Raw genomic sequence first — 15577 nt, 5'->3', positions numbered from 1 at the left:
CCCCACTGTTGCAAAATATACGTAATTTATAAATAACGTTACTTACAAATCACATGTTCGTTAAACATAGAGTTTGATAATCATTCAATTCGACGAAGAAATACCGTAAAAATGGAGAGTGATATTTCAGTTAAAATAAAAGTTTGAACATTAATTGGGGACCTAGGAGTGGAATCAACGATGACATTTCCAGTTAAACGATTACCCAGGGAAACTATCTACTTTGGGAAATTCCCGGGAAATGGGATTCCCGCCAGACAGCTGTTCGCACATACAGAATTGCAAACCGCTTCGCAAACATGCGATGTTTTGACAAGGCGCAGCCTCCGAAACTTATCGCGCCCACTGAAAACAATGGACTGTTTATTCTGCGTTGTTTGCCGATCCTGCAGCATTAAATGAGGCCCTGAAACGTTCGCGTATCCACGTTCTGCAGTAAGCTTTGTTTGCGCTGCAATTGTCTGTTTGTTTGGGATCGTCTAACGTTTACGAGTTCGAGTCGATTACTGAGTTGAAGTTGATTTATTCTAGTAGTTTTATAACTGGCTATTTTAAACAAAAGGTTGTTGGAGGATTATGTTTATTTTGTAATTTCTGCTGAAGTAGTTAAGTTTTTGGCGATGGTTTAACCAGAAAATTTGATTGTGTTTAAGGTTAGGACGATTTCTATTACGCCAGGTTTTCTCTTAATTACATACCAACATTGTTCTCAACATACCACCAGTTTTTACATGTTGACTAATAGTAATTATAGGCAAATTTAGAGACTATTGGTACTGCAGATCTGAGTATAGTTAACAGTGGGTTTTGAACCCGGGACCACGATGAACAAAGCCCCATACTCTATTCCCCAAAAAGGAATGGTAAATTTGTGGTAAAGTAAGGACAACTGAATTCATAAAGCCTCACTTAACTTGATCCTATTTCAAGTATGTGAATCGTAAAAGAGAGTGTAATGGACCAACTCCCCAATTCCCCAAAACGCAAATTCCCTCAGGACGAATCCCAAAGGCGAAAGGGTTTGATCAGGAAATATAGCGGTGTAATTTCGATTTACCGAAAAAGTACCGATGATAAATATCCGAAAGAGGATCGGTGGTTCGCAATTTGTCAGGGTTTCGTTACTCCGACGCGCTGGCCCACCCTCGCCCGGGGTTGCTCATAGATCACTGCGATAGCCACCGTTATTTACGCCCTATCTCGCAATACTCCTCGGAATACGGGACTGGGGGAGATTTATAAACCGAGGGCACTCTTTTTTGGGTCGGGGGCGATATTGCGTCGTCATTTATCCCGACAACTCCGGTGACGATCGCGCCCAGACTCCTCCGATTCCTTTAAAGATACGAAACAAACAGGAAAGGTAAAAATGTTTCTCGAGTTGTGACTGATTCGAATCTTTACGTACCTAAGGGCTGTTGGAAGTGTGATGTGAATAAAAATGGTTCTAGCTAAGTAGTCCGAATTAAAAGGTAGTTATAAAAAACTTCCCCAAAGTGTTCCTTCGAGGACAATAGTTTTTGATATAACGCCATGTGTACTAAGAGGGCAAAATAGGAAAACCATTTTGGAGCTAATTTAAAAACACACATCTTCTGATGTACAAGTCCCATTCTCCATAGAAGCCTTATGCGTGTGTATGCATAACAATTGAAAAAAAAAAATACCCCCGCCGCAGCAAACCTGCCGTCTAAGCGAATTTCCATTTGGCTGAATTAATTTTCAATCCATCTATTTAAATAACATTAGGTTTAACGAGTACCTAGGTTTGCTGCTACAAGGAAACTAATAAAGTGTGTGTTTTAAGTAAAATAATTATTGCTTAGTAGAAAATGAATATATTTGCCAAGTTTGATCAAAAGATATCCATAAACAAGCAAACTACAACATTTTACAATATTCTCCATAAGAATAACATGGGAATTTTAAATTTACAATTTTTTTAGTTTTCTCCGTAACTAATAACTGTACAAAAACACTTTGATATACCGAATTGTTTGTTTTTTTAAGCTCTTTAAGAACGTTTAGAGAAAAATTGGGAAATTTTGTGTTTTGAGGGTAAAAAGTGAGAAAAACCAATTTTTACCCCATAAAACCCCCCATAAAACCCTGTTCCCATGGTCCGATCATGCTGGATCGCGAACTCATTCAAGTTTATCCCGCCTTACACCTTCAAACCAAATTTCATCAAAATCGGATAAAAATTACTCAAGTTATCGTGTTCACGGACACATATATATATAAATCTATATATATATATATATATCTATATAAATAAAATTAGAGTTTTGTCTGTACATTGCTTAGAATAATGAACTTTTTGGTTATTTTTACATTTCATAGGTCAGAGAAACCGAATCAAACCTTATCTCAATTTCTGTCTGTCTGTCTGTCTGTCTGTCTGTCTGTCTATCTGTCATTCTCTTGGTAACGCTAAAATACGCACTTTATTACAACTACTCCTCAATAACTATAGCACTGTCCCGCCTGAAACTTATTTTCCAAATACTATACATATATGAGATGGTTTTAGACGTATTTCATCGAATATGAGACAGTTAGATATTTAACAGTAAACCCTTGAAAATCAAGTTTTTGTCGATTTTTGACGTGGAATTTCTGGAAGCCCATGTTAACCTTATGAGAAATGAAATTATTGAATCTTAACAGCTGTTTCAATTAAACAAGTTGGTTCTGTTCTGTGATGTTCAATAGCATTAAAGTTACAAGGATTACCAACAGGGTGCAGCACTAGCACTATTATTTCTTTTACATTTATGACAACAGCTAATTTGCAACCTGGAGGCGAGTGAGCGTAGCGAACGAGCTAACCTGAAGGCAAGTGAGCGTAGCGAACGAGCTAACCTGAAGGAAAGTGAGCGCAGCGAACGAGCTCCAACATACAGGTGAGTGAGCGTAGCGAACGAACTTCAACCAGGACGTGATTGAGCCATGCAAACGAGATCAGATAGTAAAAATAAAAGTAAGCCTACCGTTATAGGATCGACCGGCAGACACAGAGGTAATTTAACCTTTTATTGATTGTCATACCGATCCGGAACAACAAAAAACAACATAAAATGAAGCTATGTATAATAGTTTGGCCAGCATATCTTAAAATATGCAAACCAACTGCTGTTCGTTATATAAGAAGGTTTCAACTGAATATTATAAGATCCCCGTGCGTAGAACGGGTACACAGCTAGTATCTATATATATATATATATACATATATAAAAATTTGAACGAATGGTGTTTTTGTCCTCTGGGGACATCAAAATGAAAAAGTAAATCGGTCCCGGGCCTAAGTCTTACCATGAGACCTACGGTAATAGCTACTTCCCTATAGGGAAATTCGCTAATAAACCATCTAAAGAAAAGTAGTCCTAAAAGTTCAACCTGGGGTACTCCTCTCTCTTCTAACTCTAAACGACATATATTACGATAACTTAGCCGTACGCGACAGTAAGCTTAGATACAAACATATACACTCTGTACATTAATATAAATACACATATTTACAGACTATACATATTTACAATAAAGGTATAAATTATTGTTTCACTGCTGGCAGTAATTCCTTCTGTAAAGCTTACCTACAAAATAAGTCCACACATTGTGCATCACTTTGTTACGTATATCGGTTCACATTAAAAAATAGTCTTCTACGAATAAACGAAAACGTCTACCCTTATGGTAGACTGATTTTCAGTATTGCTTGAGTTCAGTGTAATTCATACTTTAATATTTGCTGCTCTCGTGTAAGCCTAATCAACAAACTACTACTTAATAATAAACAAGCACTTGAAATTAATCAAAACCTTATTAAAAAATAATAAGTAATGTCATACTATGAAAAACAAACAAGATAAACCACCTGTAGGTATCATCCGAACACGAATTAATCCCAGATAAATGATGGATTGTTTTACAATGATACTGGTGGTCATCGGACGGACTGATTGCCTTTTTATAATTTATTTTCAATCACAGCTTACTGAAATCCCTCGCATGGCCGGGGTATGAGGCAATCAGTATTTATAGATGGTTGAATAAATTGTGTGTATTTGTTATTATCTTGAAGCAAGTTTGAATTGATTTTAAACATTAAAACAATGATTTTATAGCATCATAGTGTCTGATTGCAACATAATACCACGTATATAACGTAAAAACAAACCAAACTCAGATACATTCCAATTAAGTTCTACTTTTAACAACCGCTCAACCAAAAACGTTAAATATCAAATACGATAAGATCTTGTTAAACAATATTGTTTGAGTGCAAATAAAACCAAGTGGCAGACGAAAGGTTTCAAAAGCGTCTGCAAAGTCAAACACAGAGTGGTACAAAGGTTAAAAAGACGATTTGCAAGTGAATTACTGTTGCGTACAGTCAAAGAAAGGGAATTCAATAAACAGAGAGTAATTTGTAGAAGTTTGCGCAATCCGAACGAGCGTTGCGAACGTGAAATGAAATCAGTCCTCCATACTGCGTTATTTGATTTCAGATCCGCGTTTGCTCCCGTCGCTGCAAAGGAAATTGTGGATTACCGACCTATTTCGTTCGCCCCAGTTTTATCAAAAAGGGTTTCGCGATCAAATCGTCGAGTGGTAAAGAGTAATGAGTAGAGGGTTATTGATTGTAGTTCTACAAACAATAGCAATTCCTACATATTTAACATTGGGGATTGGGGACATACGATCGTGAGTCCTTACCAACAGGGGAATGTTGAAAACTATGAAGCAGTGAGTATTACTTACTTTAAAAACAGAAGGATATGAACCACACCACTGTCTAAAGGTACGTTAAAAAAACTACGTTCGCATGCTATTCAAATTAGTGAAGTCCATCTCTAAATGACGAAGGCCCTACCTAGAAAACTGAAGTTGAATACATCGTAAAACAGTGGCATTAATGAAGGATCCTTCGCAAAAAAACATAAATTCCCAAAGGAGATCTGCCCGATGCGAACTAAAGGCATCGAAGGTTAATATTAATGCGAGAGGCTGAAACCCTCGTAAATTACCAGAGGACGAGAGGGAAGCACGCTAGCAGATCAATATGCGGATGATCCACGGTAATTGCATTCCACTGCGACAACGCTTATTAGCCGCAGCCAATCGGATTGTCGAGTTTTGGAGGGAATTTGTCGAGTTTATGCGCAAATTTGTCAACCGGGTGCAGGTCACGGTGAAAGCGAATTCAATAATCTTTTCAATTGGATTCGGATGAAGCTTGTACTTGGCATATGGGGATAGAGTTACTCTAGGTTACTTTGCCCTCGGTTGTGACTTTGCAAATGCTACCACGGAAAATTCATAATTTGTATTCAGATCCAAATTTTAAATACAGCTTTCCGTTTTCTACGTATTTAAAATACAGTATATCTAACTGTAAAGCTGTACTATCAAACTTCTGTGTTACTTGGAGTTAAAGAAGATTCGAGATAAAGACTACTTGTAATGTGTTTATGGCCGTAAAAATTTTCAACATCAAGACTGTTAGGTTTCACTAACCAAGCTGGTTAATTCTTCACATCTTTTAAAATCAGGTGATTAACTATAAAATGCATTTTTTTATTAAAGAATGTGATGTGACTTAAACGGTTTAAATTGACACAAGTGCTTCATATTGAAATTCAAAGATTCCACTTGGTTGTATTTCAAATACTCAAACGATAGCAAATAACGTTTAGCAGTGATTTTCAAAATGTTCTTTAACACTTTCGGAACAAAGTTGAAATGTAAACATTAATCGTACAAACCGCCATCCCTCATTCAAATGTCCTACAATTCTGAAAACCAGCGACCCACGTTTGACAGCTGCGCTTTCAGAAAGCAACGTCAAGTGTTTGTCCAGGTGGGTTGTGGATGACTAGCGAGACTGACAAACTGGTTACAATCAACAAGGTCGTGATAAGAGGCGGGTCTCGCATTGTGAGGTCAGTCGAAGAGCTCTTCACAATCTCTCTGCTCTCTGCCTCACGCACTCGACGTGTTTGTATTTCTCGTGCCAGTCACGGTCATTCCCAGTCATGCGAGGGATAGAAAACTATGGCTGTAGTGGAAAGATGTCTTCCATAAATAGCTCATACCACGAATTTTGTTAAATAGATTATGCAATCGTAATTGGATGAAGGATAGTTTTGTGCGGGGTATTTGACATTTCATAGTCGTTTATCTTAGTCTACAATTCAATTGCAAAAAAAATGTTACCTTCACAAGTATTGAAACTAATTTAACGCTATATTATGCCTGATGAGAACATTCATTGGCCTAAAATGAACTTGTGTTAAATAGTTTTACATCACTGAATTAAATATCTAAAGCTTGGGTGGTACCACATTTAGTACACTGAAAATTAAGATATGGTACATTACGTGAAACCTTTTGCAAACATCTTATATTGGTATTACTTATAATTCAAAGTGAAATAAAGATAAGAAAACTTCCCTGATACCTCACAACAGAGTCATGTCTGTTATCCAATCTAAAACGAGAGCAGCACTAAAGTACGTACTTACAACCTAGTGACCTGTCCGGCCCATAGCTATATGGGTCCGTAGTTGCTGAGAGCAGGCGCCGAGTCAGGAGTCTCGGAGTGCGCTTTCTGTCATACGTGGGTGAGCGGCGCTTGCTGGGCCTGTTTGATCATGTGGTGGTGAAGACTGCCCGACGTGGGGATGCTGCCAGGAGCCACGTGAGGCGCTGACAGTAGGGTGCTGCTGGGAGCGGGAACTACAGGGACTAGATACTGCTGCTTCATCACCCTCTGCTTTCCAGGGTTGATGAGGACCTGGCCGTGGCCGTGGCCACCACCAAACAGCCTCCTCCAGAGTCTACTCCACGAGCCGAGGGTCTTCCCCGACCAGATCCACACTCCAGAGGTGATCCCGACAGCCAACGCCATGAAGTACTTGAGCATCAGGACCGTGTAGAGGGGACGGAAGCGGGTTCTATGGTGGACAGTTTCATTGCAAGGACACACGAGGGGTGTCATCCAGTCTGTGTATAGAGTAGACTCGTAGAAATGGCAGCCAATAACTGTTGTCGCAGGGAGAGTGTAGAGTACACTGAATATTCCAATTCTGATCATTAACTTCTCTAGTTTGTCGGCTTTGCTGCGTCCTCCAATCCCTCCTTGCTGTTTGATTACACTGCGGATCCTGAAGAGCGAGACGAATCCTCCGAGAAGAAATGAGGTTCCGAGAAGCAGATAGACGAGAAGTGGAACAAGTACGAATATACGTAGATTTTCAGCGTTTTGGTTACCAACGTAACAGATCCCTGCTACTGGATCTCCGTCGACTGCAGCCATCACTAACACCCCGACTGACTTTACTGTGGGAATCAACCAGGCTGCTAGATGAAAATATTGAGCGTACCCGGCGATAGCTTCGTTCCCCCACTTTAATCCGGCGGCCAAGAACCAAGTGAAAGACAACACTACCCACCATATGGAGGATGCCATTCCGAAATAGTAAATGAGGAGGAAGACCAGTGTACAAGGTATCGGTCCTGAAGCACTGTACCTAATCATCCTTCCTTCACAAGCAACTTCCTCGTGTCCTAACGCGACTCTGATGAGGTAACCGACGCTGACCATGAAGTAGCAGGCAGACAAGAAAACTATTGGTCTCTCTGGATACTTGAAGCGCTCCGTGTCAATCAGAAACGTAGTAAGTGTCATCAAAGTAGAAACCGCACACAGTCCGGACCACAACGTAATCCAAATAGTCGCGAACTCCTTTTCTTCTTGGGTGAAGAAAACGCCTCTACATGGAAAACCGCAGTTGTCTACGCCGGCGACGGATATACTCCTGTTGTAGAGGAAGTTTTCCCGCTCGATTGTGATGAGTGGAGGACGACATCTGCACGCACAATCTTTTCCACTGGGGTGAGTAAAGTCTCCAATGGGGTAGAGAGAATTTGGCTCTCTGCACTTTCCATTTTTACCGGGTTTACAGCGCGATGTAACACTCGTAGGTTTCTTGGTGGGCTTTGTAGGTGGAGTCACGGCAGAGTACTGAGTCATGTCAGTTCTGTTGTTCTGCTCCATACACAAATTGTCCGGGTCACTGTTGTGCACAGGCAGCTTTTCACAAGCCATTCTTTCGGGCCATTGAAACCCGTACTGCTGCATGAGAGGGGCACAGCCGTCTCTCGCTCTGATACAAACACTCCTACAAGCGGGCAGGGGCTTGTGGTAGTCCTCGATACAGATGGGCGCGTACATCGAACACAGGAAAAACTTCAAGTCCGGCGAGCATCTGATCTCCACCAAGGGCCAAAACTGGTGCACTTCTAGCCCGGCTTCTTCTTGAGTATCGTGATTCAACTCGTTGGGCATTGAAGTCATGTTGTACCCTATCCCCCGACACATGGGGATGGTTATCTCCTCGCATCTCGAGTTGGGGGCAGAAGCCGACGCGACTCCGTTGGGCGAAGAAGCTACCACGACAGGAGTCAAATCCGCCGAAGCCTTCGACGCGAAGAGAGCGAAGACGGCGAAGACAACGAAGATCATCGTGGTCTCAATCTTCTACAGCATCTTCGACATCCTGTAACAAACGAGGACGATCAGTACAGAATTGATAGAGGTCGCAGTTCAACGTGGGCCGTGCATTAATTAAATTTAATGAAAGTGCGAACGCCTCTCCGTGGCAGCGTCGTTGGCGCAATGATGTACGTCACCGCCCACTTGCCGCAAGATTTACAGACCTGGGATGTGTGTTTTGTAGCCGCTGGTGATTTATTTGTCACGGCTTTTTACTGAGTGATGAAGTGAGTGTCAAGTGATGAGTGTGAGGCTAATTATAGTTACACATGGAGGAAATTAAGGAACATTGGATATGCTGTGTTACGGTGATGAATTATCTTAGAGCAGACTCAACTTGGGTTCCGGATATTCTAATGAACGGTAGGTAGCCTATAGAGCTTTTCAGATATTCGAATAAACATTATGTATTGTACAAGTTAAGATTACCATTTGAAACAAAAAGGTTAGGTTGTGAATTAAATGGGATCCACCACCGACAAATCATGACGTAAACGTATGATTGGTTAACTTTCGTAATTAATGTACAATCTCATTAGCTTTCCTGTAATTACGTTTCAATAGGACATGTATCATTCATATCAAGCTGTAGTACAATATTGGCTCAATACATCTCCAAATAATTACTGAACTTGTTTTCCCATCAAGCATAAATAATACGCAAAAAACGTGTTAAACACATTTTTATACACCAATATGAGTCATATAGCCAACTGAATTTTAATGTTGTCAAAGATAAATATGTAATATCCTTCTAAAGTAAACAGACTACTAAATAATAATCCGTAGTTTTCAAAATTACACTATCAACTTTAAAATCATTTTTTTTTACACATAAACCAAGTTATTCGAGTACATCCACTGTCTCGAAAATCATGATTAAAAATCTTCAAATGCGTACGAATTGATTCCCGATATCAAGAAATCAATTCAGTCAAATAGGCTTTAAGTAAAGCAAGAGCTTTCACAAAATTCGAGTCGCAATTAAAAGTAAAACCAGATAAAACGCCGGCTCCTTACAGAGCTTAATTGATAATGGCAACCATTCAGGGCGAATTTCAATTCACCTGCCCAAGATGAAAAGAGTCTGATGCTGATGTGGAACGGGGGGAGGGAATAGTTGGTAACGAGTGTAGAATCAATGCAGACTTGCAACTTGCCAAGTAGCATTAGAGACAATGCAGGTTTGTTATTGGACTATACCTTCCTGTAGGGCTTCCGTAGTAAAACGCTAAGTAAACAAATAAATCGGCTTGTTTGTGTCTAAAAGCGTTTTATAGGTTTGTTTAACTTGTACGCGTGGAGCTGTTGGAAATCTATGGGTTATTACGTTATTATCACCTAGGGGGGGTAAACTGTGAGACGTATTTTATGTCTTGAAAGGTTATGTAGGCCTACTTGCTAGGAACTGCGATATTGCACTGCGATTAAAAATTATATTGTCACCTAAATATAGTACAGTGCAATACGTTATTGGTGAAGTTTTTCATTCTCATTGAAAACAATACACAGTAATATCGGAATTTTTTATTAGGTATTTTCAAGATATTTTAAATAATACAGTTATTGATGCGGAATGCACTTAAGATAAAAAATAGGTTATATTAAATACAAACTGGTAAAGATGTGCATACTGTATTAAACAATTTGCTAATCTTACACTCAATTGCCAAACAATATAAGCAAAAAATGTTAAACTGAGTGTTTACATAATGATCCGATAACGATTTAAATAGACTTTCCAATATTTTGTATCAATATTAAAAACATTTCACCAGCGGTTCTACTTTTACCATTTAATTTAATTGTATAAAGATACCACTGGTAGAACTCTTCATGCTAATAATTTTGCTTCGATCTCATTAGGGACATGGCAAATTAAAATTCATATTCGTACAATATACTGTGCGAGTTTTATCAGAAGCGTTGTATGATCTTGTGACAAAAACCTGATTGTACACTTCATATTCATGTATGTTTTAATAACAAAAATCAAACAAACAACATGGAGTTTTACTAAGTAAGATAGAACTCGAAAGAAGACAGTTAACACATGTTATGTAATCAAAAAACAATCACAAGAGAAGTAGGGGACAAGGACTAAACAAAGATTGACATGTATAAGTGTCAAAGAGGATGTGGGAATGGAATTAGAACAAATGAAGTGAAGTGACCGAGGTGAAGTGATTATCACTTGGACTCTGATTGGGGCAAGTGATGAAGAGTGACGGGTAGTTAACGCCTCCCTCACTCACTTTCAAAGGTATGACTGATATAACGACATGAGAAAGTGGAATATTTGTAGTGACGAAGTGATATAGGTTTCACTTCATTGTGAAATGTATGATTAAAATGTGAAAAGTTAGTATAATTTTTCTTATCTTTTTTTCCTGCACTTGGAGAGCTTTAGGCCAAGAAGGTTTGTGGACTACAAAGATGGAGCACAAGGCACAGTGAAAAAGGTTAACTATATTACACCATTTATTGGTCAATTATTTGGAAGTTCTTGTAAACGTCATACAATGCATTGTTCGATAGATATTTTTAAATAGTTCCCAAACAATATACCAAGAAGTAAACAGAGTAGCATTTAAATTAAAATCCTTTACAAAACAAGTTGCTAATTTACATAGGTCACGGCCACCTGGCTGTAAGTTACACATACACTGTACAAATACTTCTTAAACAAAGAAATATTAAAACATTGAATCAAACTAAATGCCGTTGGGTTTCAACTTAATTCTCGGTCAGAATGACAACAATTATTTCAATCATAGATCCAAGGAGTTTAAATATACTGGCAGAAACCGCCAATGTATGCGTATTTAAAAGAAAATATTCAGGGAAATATATCAAATTGGGTAAAAAAAGTATAAACTCATCAAAAGGAATGTAGCTTCTGTAGCAAATAGTTGTTCATCCACTTAAAAAATAGTTTGTCTTATTCAATGGACCCAAAACCTGGGACGATCCGTCACGTCGACGGTGTCCTTGCTTAACAGATGTTGTGAAACACTGCCTTGGCAGAAAAACAAGTACAGCTGTCCAATTCAGTATGTAAACCAGTCATTTGTGTGCCTACACGTAGAGGCTAGAGGCCGTGTGGGTTAACTGTTTTGTTTAGATGCGCTGGGTGGCATGTCGATGCCCACTGGACATATTTTATGTGAAAGCAGTTGAGAAACTTCGTGTATTTGATAAAAAGAAAGAAAACTATTGGCTGTTGGACAAAACGACAGCCATTGTTTTGAAAGAGGTTGTCCACCTTAACTAAAGAAAAGAATTACCATTGATAATTACCATTGGTACATTGGTATCTCTACCTTTCTTCAATTTACTTTCCGCAATTTAAAAAAATATTGATGGGTACGTACAATTAAATGAACCATATTTTTACTTATTGTATTGTGTGTACATACTTTAAAAGTGATAAATACAATGGCACATTTAAAAAATAAGTTGTCTTGAGTGCTTACTAAGATAAACATAAGCATTTCCCTAGATTTTAAAAATACTATCAATACAGCAAAAATAGTTAATGCGATGAAGATCATAGCAAGACAAAACACCCGTATCCATCACTATATTCTGTATATCCACAAAATGTGAGAAAGCAAAGGCAATTTCATGAGCCCAATATTTCAGTGAATGCCAAAATCAAGAATATACAATCAATTCTTTGTACATACAGTACAATACTTGGTAAATACGTATTTTCCTTTTACACAAAACTCTACAAAGTATAGAGAGGAAGTTTCTAATTCATGCTAACAGACTGTGACCACTCCCTCAGTTCCCAGGATATCTACACTCTACAGTGGGCAACTAGCCCAGTGAGACAAGCCAGGTAAGGCGCTGTCGCATTGGTAATGGAGCTCCACAAGGCTCCACTCTGGGACCACTTTTGTTTCATACGATCATAATTATTTATCGTGCGTAACGTAAATGGGTTTGCAATAAATCACGTATATAGCTTTCACACGTCAATAAATGTTCTACTGATATACGTTTTACACACTTAGTATAATATTCAAATTTTAAATGCATGAAGGGTAAATCAGTAATGGCTTTTCAACAAGACTCTACTCTGGGACCATTTTTTTACTCCACTCAAAACTCAAATTTATCGTTAATAAAGAATTTTATATAGGCTGGTAGCTTATATGCTACTTTTTTACTATGGGTAGATAAATATTCTCTTTGGTCTTAGTCACACTAACATAGTTTGGGGTTTATTGTTAAAGTGTAGATATAGGAAGGGTATAATCAGTAATGGTGTCCCACAAGACATCACCCTTCAACCACTTTAGTCTCTTGAAACTCTTTTATTAACTATTTTAAATATTTATCAAGGGTGACTACGGATTTATTAATACAGCTTAAGCCATTGTTTATAATTTGTAACTATTGTATTGTATTGTATGAGTCAAACCACAGGTGGCTGTGGTAAAACTGACTTGTTGAATAGCCTGTAGGCCTACAGTTTACAGTAATCATAAAAGTTGTATACATCGGAATAATAAAATCAGTAATGGTGTTCCACAAGGCATTACCCTACGACCACCTCTTGCTTGCAACTGCTCACTATTTTAATTATTTGTCGTGCTTATTGTTTACGTAATTTGATAAGTATAGCCCAAAGCTACTAAAAAACCTACTGTTTGCTGTTTAATGGGTGAATAAGTTCGATGAATATAGTATTCATATTTAGATTTTTTAATAATAACAACAGTAAACGATCACTAGTTATACGGACTTTTCACAGGACACTTGCCTTTCTGCACGGTCGTGAGCAAGAGTATGAATATTGACTATGTCGGAATATTAACTTCGTCACAGCCTGAGTAGTCAGTAATCACCCTTGCACACTCTTGGCATGAGGGTGTGAAGCGTGTGATGTCATATGCTTATTGCAACTACAGTATTGGCAAGTAACTTCGTCAAGTCTATTTCCCGCTTCATGCCGTGTAATGATGTGTAGGGGTCGCTCCCTGATGTTTCATTAGTTTCCTCCCCAGCCTCGTTAGAACCGGATGTGTTAGTCATTTGCTGATACTTTTTGTGCCATTTGATTTCTCCAACTCCAGTTTTAAGGAAAATTTCTTTTTTTCGAAAATCCTGATGTTTATCAAGGATTTTCGAAAAAAATAAATTTTCCTTAAAACTGGAGTTAGAGAAATCAATTTGATTGGAGAATAACATCGTCATGTTATTCTCCAATCAAACGAAACGTTCAACTTGTAAAAACAGTAGGATTTGTTGACCACATTTCCTTAATAAAATTCTGTGTACGGTTATTGTTTATTTTGTGTAAATGATATTTAGATTCTAATTAAATGGCAGTTAAAGGGATACTTATTATATAAGTGGCTGCATTGAGTGTAGGCATATGTGGCTGACAATAAATCATTTCATAAAACTCCTAAGTGTTCAAAGTAAATTAAAGTATATCATTAGATGTATGGGCGTATAAGAGGGGTTGTGAGCCGGTAGTTTGGAGATAAATTCTTGAAAAAAAAACCCAAAATGTAATTTTAAAATATTTTTAAACGATATGATTCCATTTATTTCCTTAATTTGGCCCCCAAAACTAACCTACAACCATTTACTCCTCCGACAATTCTAACTAGTCTATTTACTGACGAAACTATTTAACTATCCAGAACTCGATCAATTAACTAAATTAAGATTCTGAATGAAAACTCACATTGACAAATATCAAGTCAGCAAGCATGTTATATAAATACCGTGATTATAGCATTAAAGAAAAACTATACACTTTGTCATTATATCAATAAAATAGTGTACCCCCAAAAAGCACTATGAGACCAAGTTACATAAGTGTAAACTATGATCGATGAGGATCTCCAGGATGTACAAGGGTGTTTAATGCATTTTTCCGGTAGTGCATTTTCCGTCACACCCCTCCCCTTAGACATAATGATATGACTCCCCTCCACTCCTCAACCCTCTCCAGGATTCTTCCTCTTCACGCCGCCCGCTGCGGATGATTGTTAATTTTTCATTAGCGCGCCCCTACTAAGGTGTTTGTCGGCTCTTTCTTTATTTCCTTCCCAACTTGAATTTCCGCATATGTAATTCTCAACCCGGTAACTAATTATAGTTATTATGTCTTCACTATGCGGGTTTTAAATGTGCTTAATTTAATTTTTAGGGGTATTAGGGGAAACACTATCTATCTTTGTGATTTAGCAATGATATGAAAATAATAACCTACAGATCAACGGATATTCCTGTACTTAAAAGTGCATTCGATTTCAACACATTACACATTAATTATTCATTCTAGTACAAGTTTCGCAACAACTTTAACTATACCAGATTAAAACATTTAACAGCAAAAGATTATACCGTCGGGGTTCACCTAAAACCAAAACTCAGTACAGCACTCTACTAAGAAAAGTAAAGCATGACTACATTAATAACCTTTTGAGCAAGATCAAAAATACCGTCATAAATTTACCTCTCTGCAGAACATAAAGTCAACAAATGTAGCGCAAGGTTTGACCACTATCGGTTATTTCTGCAGAAGCCGCCGTTAAATATTGACTGTTTGTTTGTTCACATAACTGCTAACTGTTGGTTCTGCATCCAAACATTTGGAAATAGACCAACACCGGGCCAAGTTATGATCCATTTTTCGCTAATGGAAGTGTTTACAATTCCGTTTCTGTTTTACTTCGTGTTCTGCGTGGGTTTTATTCAATTGGGAAATTGTAACTCGCTTGTGATCAAATAAATTTACAAGTCTTGTGTGTTTAGCTGTGGAGGAAATTTAAAAACAAATTGCTGATTAATTGAAAGTAAGAATAAACACATTGATGTATGTACAATTCTGAATACGAAAAGGGACATAAGGTTTTATACTGAGTTTTTGATTTTTGTTATAAGTGCGCTACAAACAAATACAAATTTAAAAAATACAAGACAAACATAAGTATAGCCTTAAACTTATATATGTACATGATTACAAGACACATGGTTCCAAAGTAACGT

General features: G+C 37.9%; 1 protein-coding gene across 1 annotated transcript in view; it reads right to left on the bottom strand.

Annotated features, from left to right (window-relative positions):
- Positions 1-3298: 3298 nt before the first annotated feature.
- The window catches only part of LOC129002679 (frizzled-2), a 32631-nt gene continuing 20352 nt past the window's right edge, over positions 3299-15577 (bottom strand). Inside the window, exon 3 of the mRNA XM_054430666.1 lies at positions 3299-8564. Within this exon, the coding sequence (XP_054286641.1) occupies positions 6617-8530 (1914 nt within the window). The 5' untranslated portion in view covers positions 8531-8564 and the 3' untranslated portion in view covers positions 3299-6616. The remainder of the gene's footprint in view (positions 8565-15577) is intronic.

The sequence above is a fragment of the Macrosteles quadrilineatus genome, unplaced genomic scaffold (genome assembly GCF_028750875.1).
Source record: "Macrosteles quadrilineatus isolate MER2022 unplaced genomic scaffold, UCM_ALF_1.0 Scaffold_9__3_contigs__length_116548681, whole genome shotgun sequence".
NCBI classification, from domain to species: Eukaryota; Metazoa; Arthropoda; class Insecta; order Hemiptera; family Cicadellidae; genus Macrosteles; species Macrosteles quadrilineatus.
Note: the sequence above shows the minus strand (reverse complement) of the source record. Positions and strands in the feature narration are given on the sequence as shown.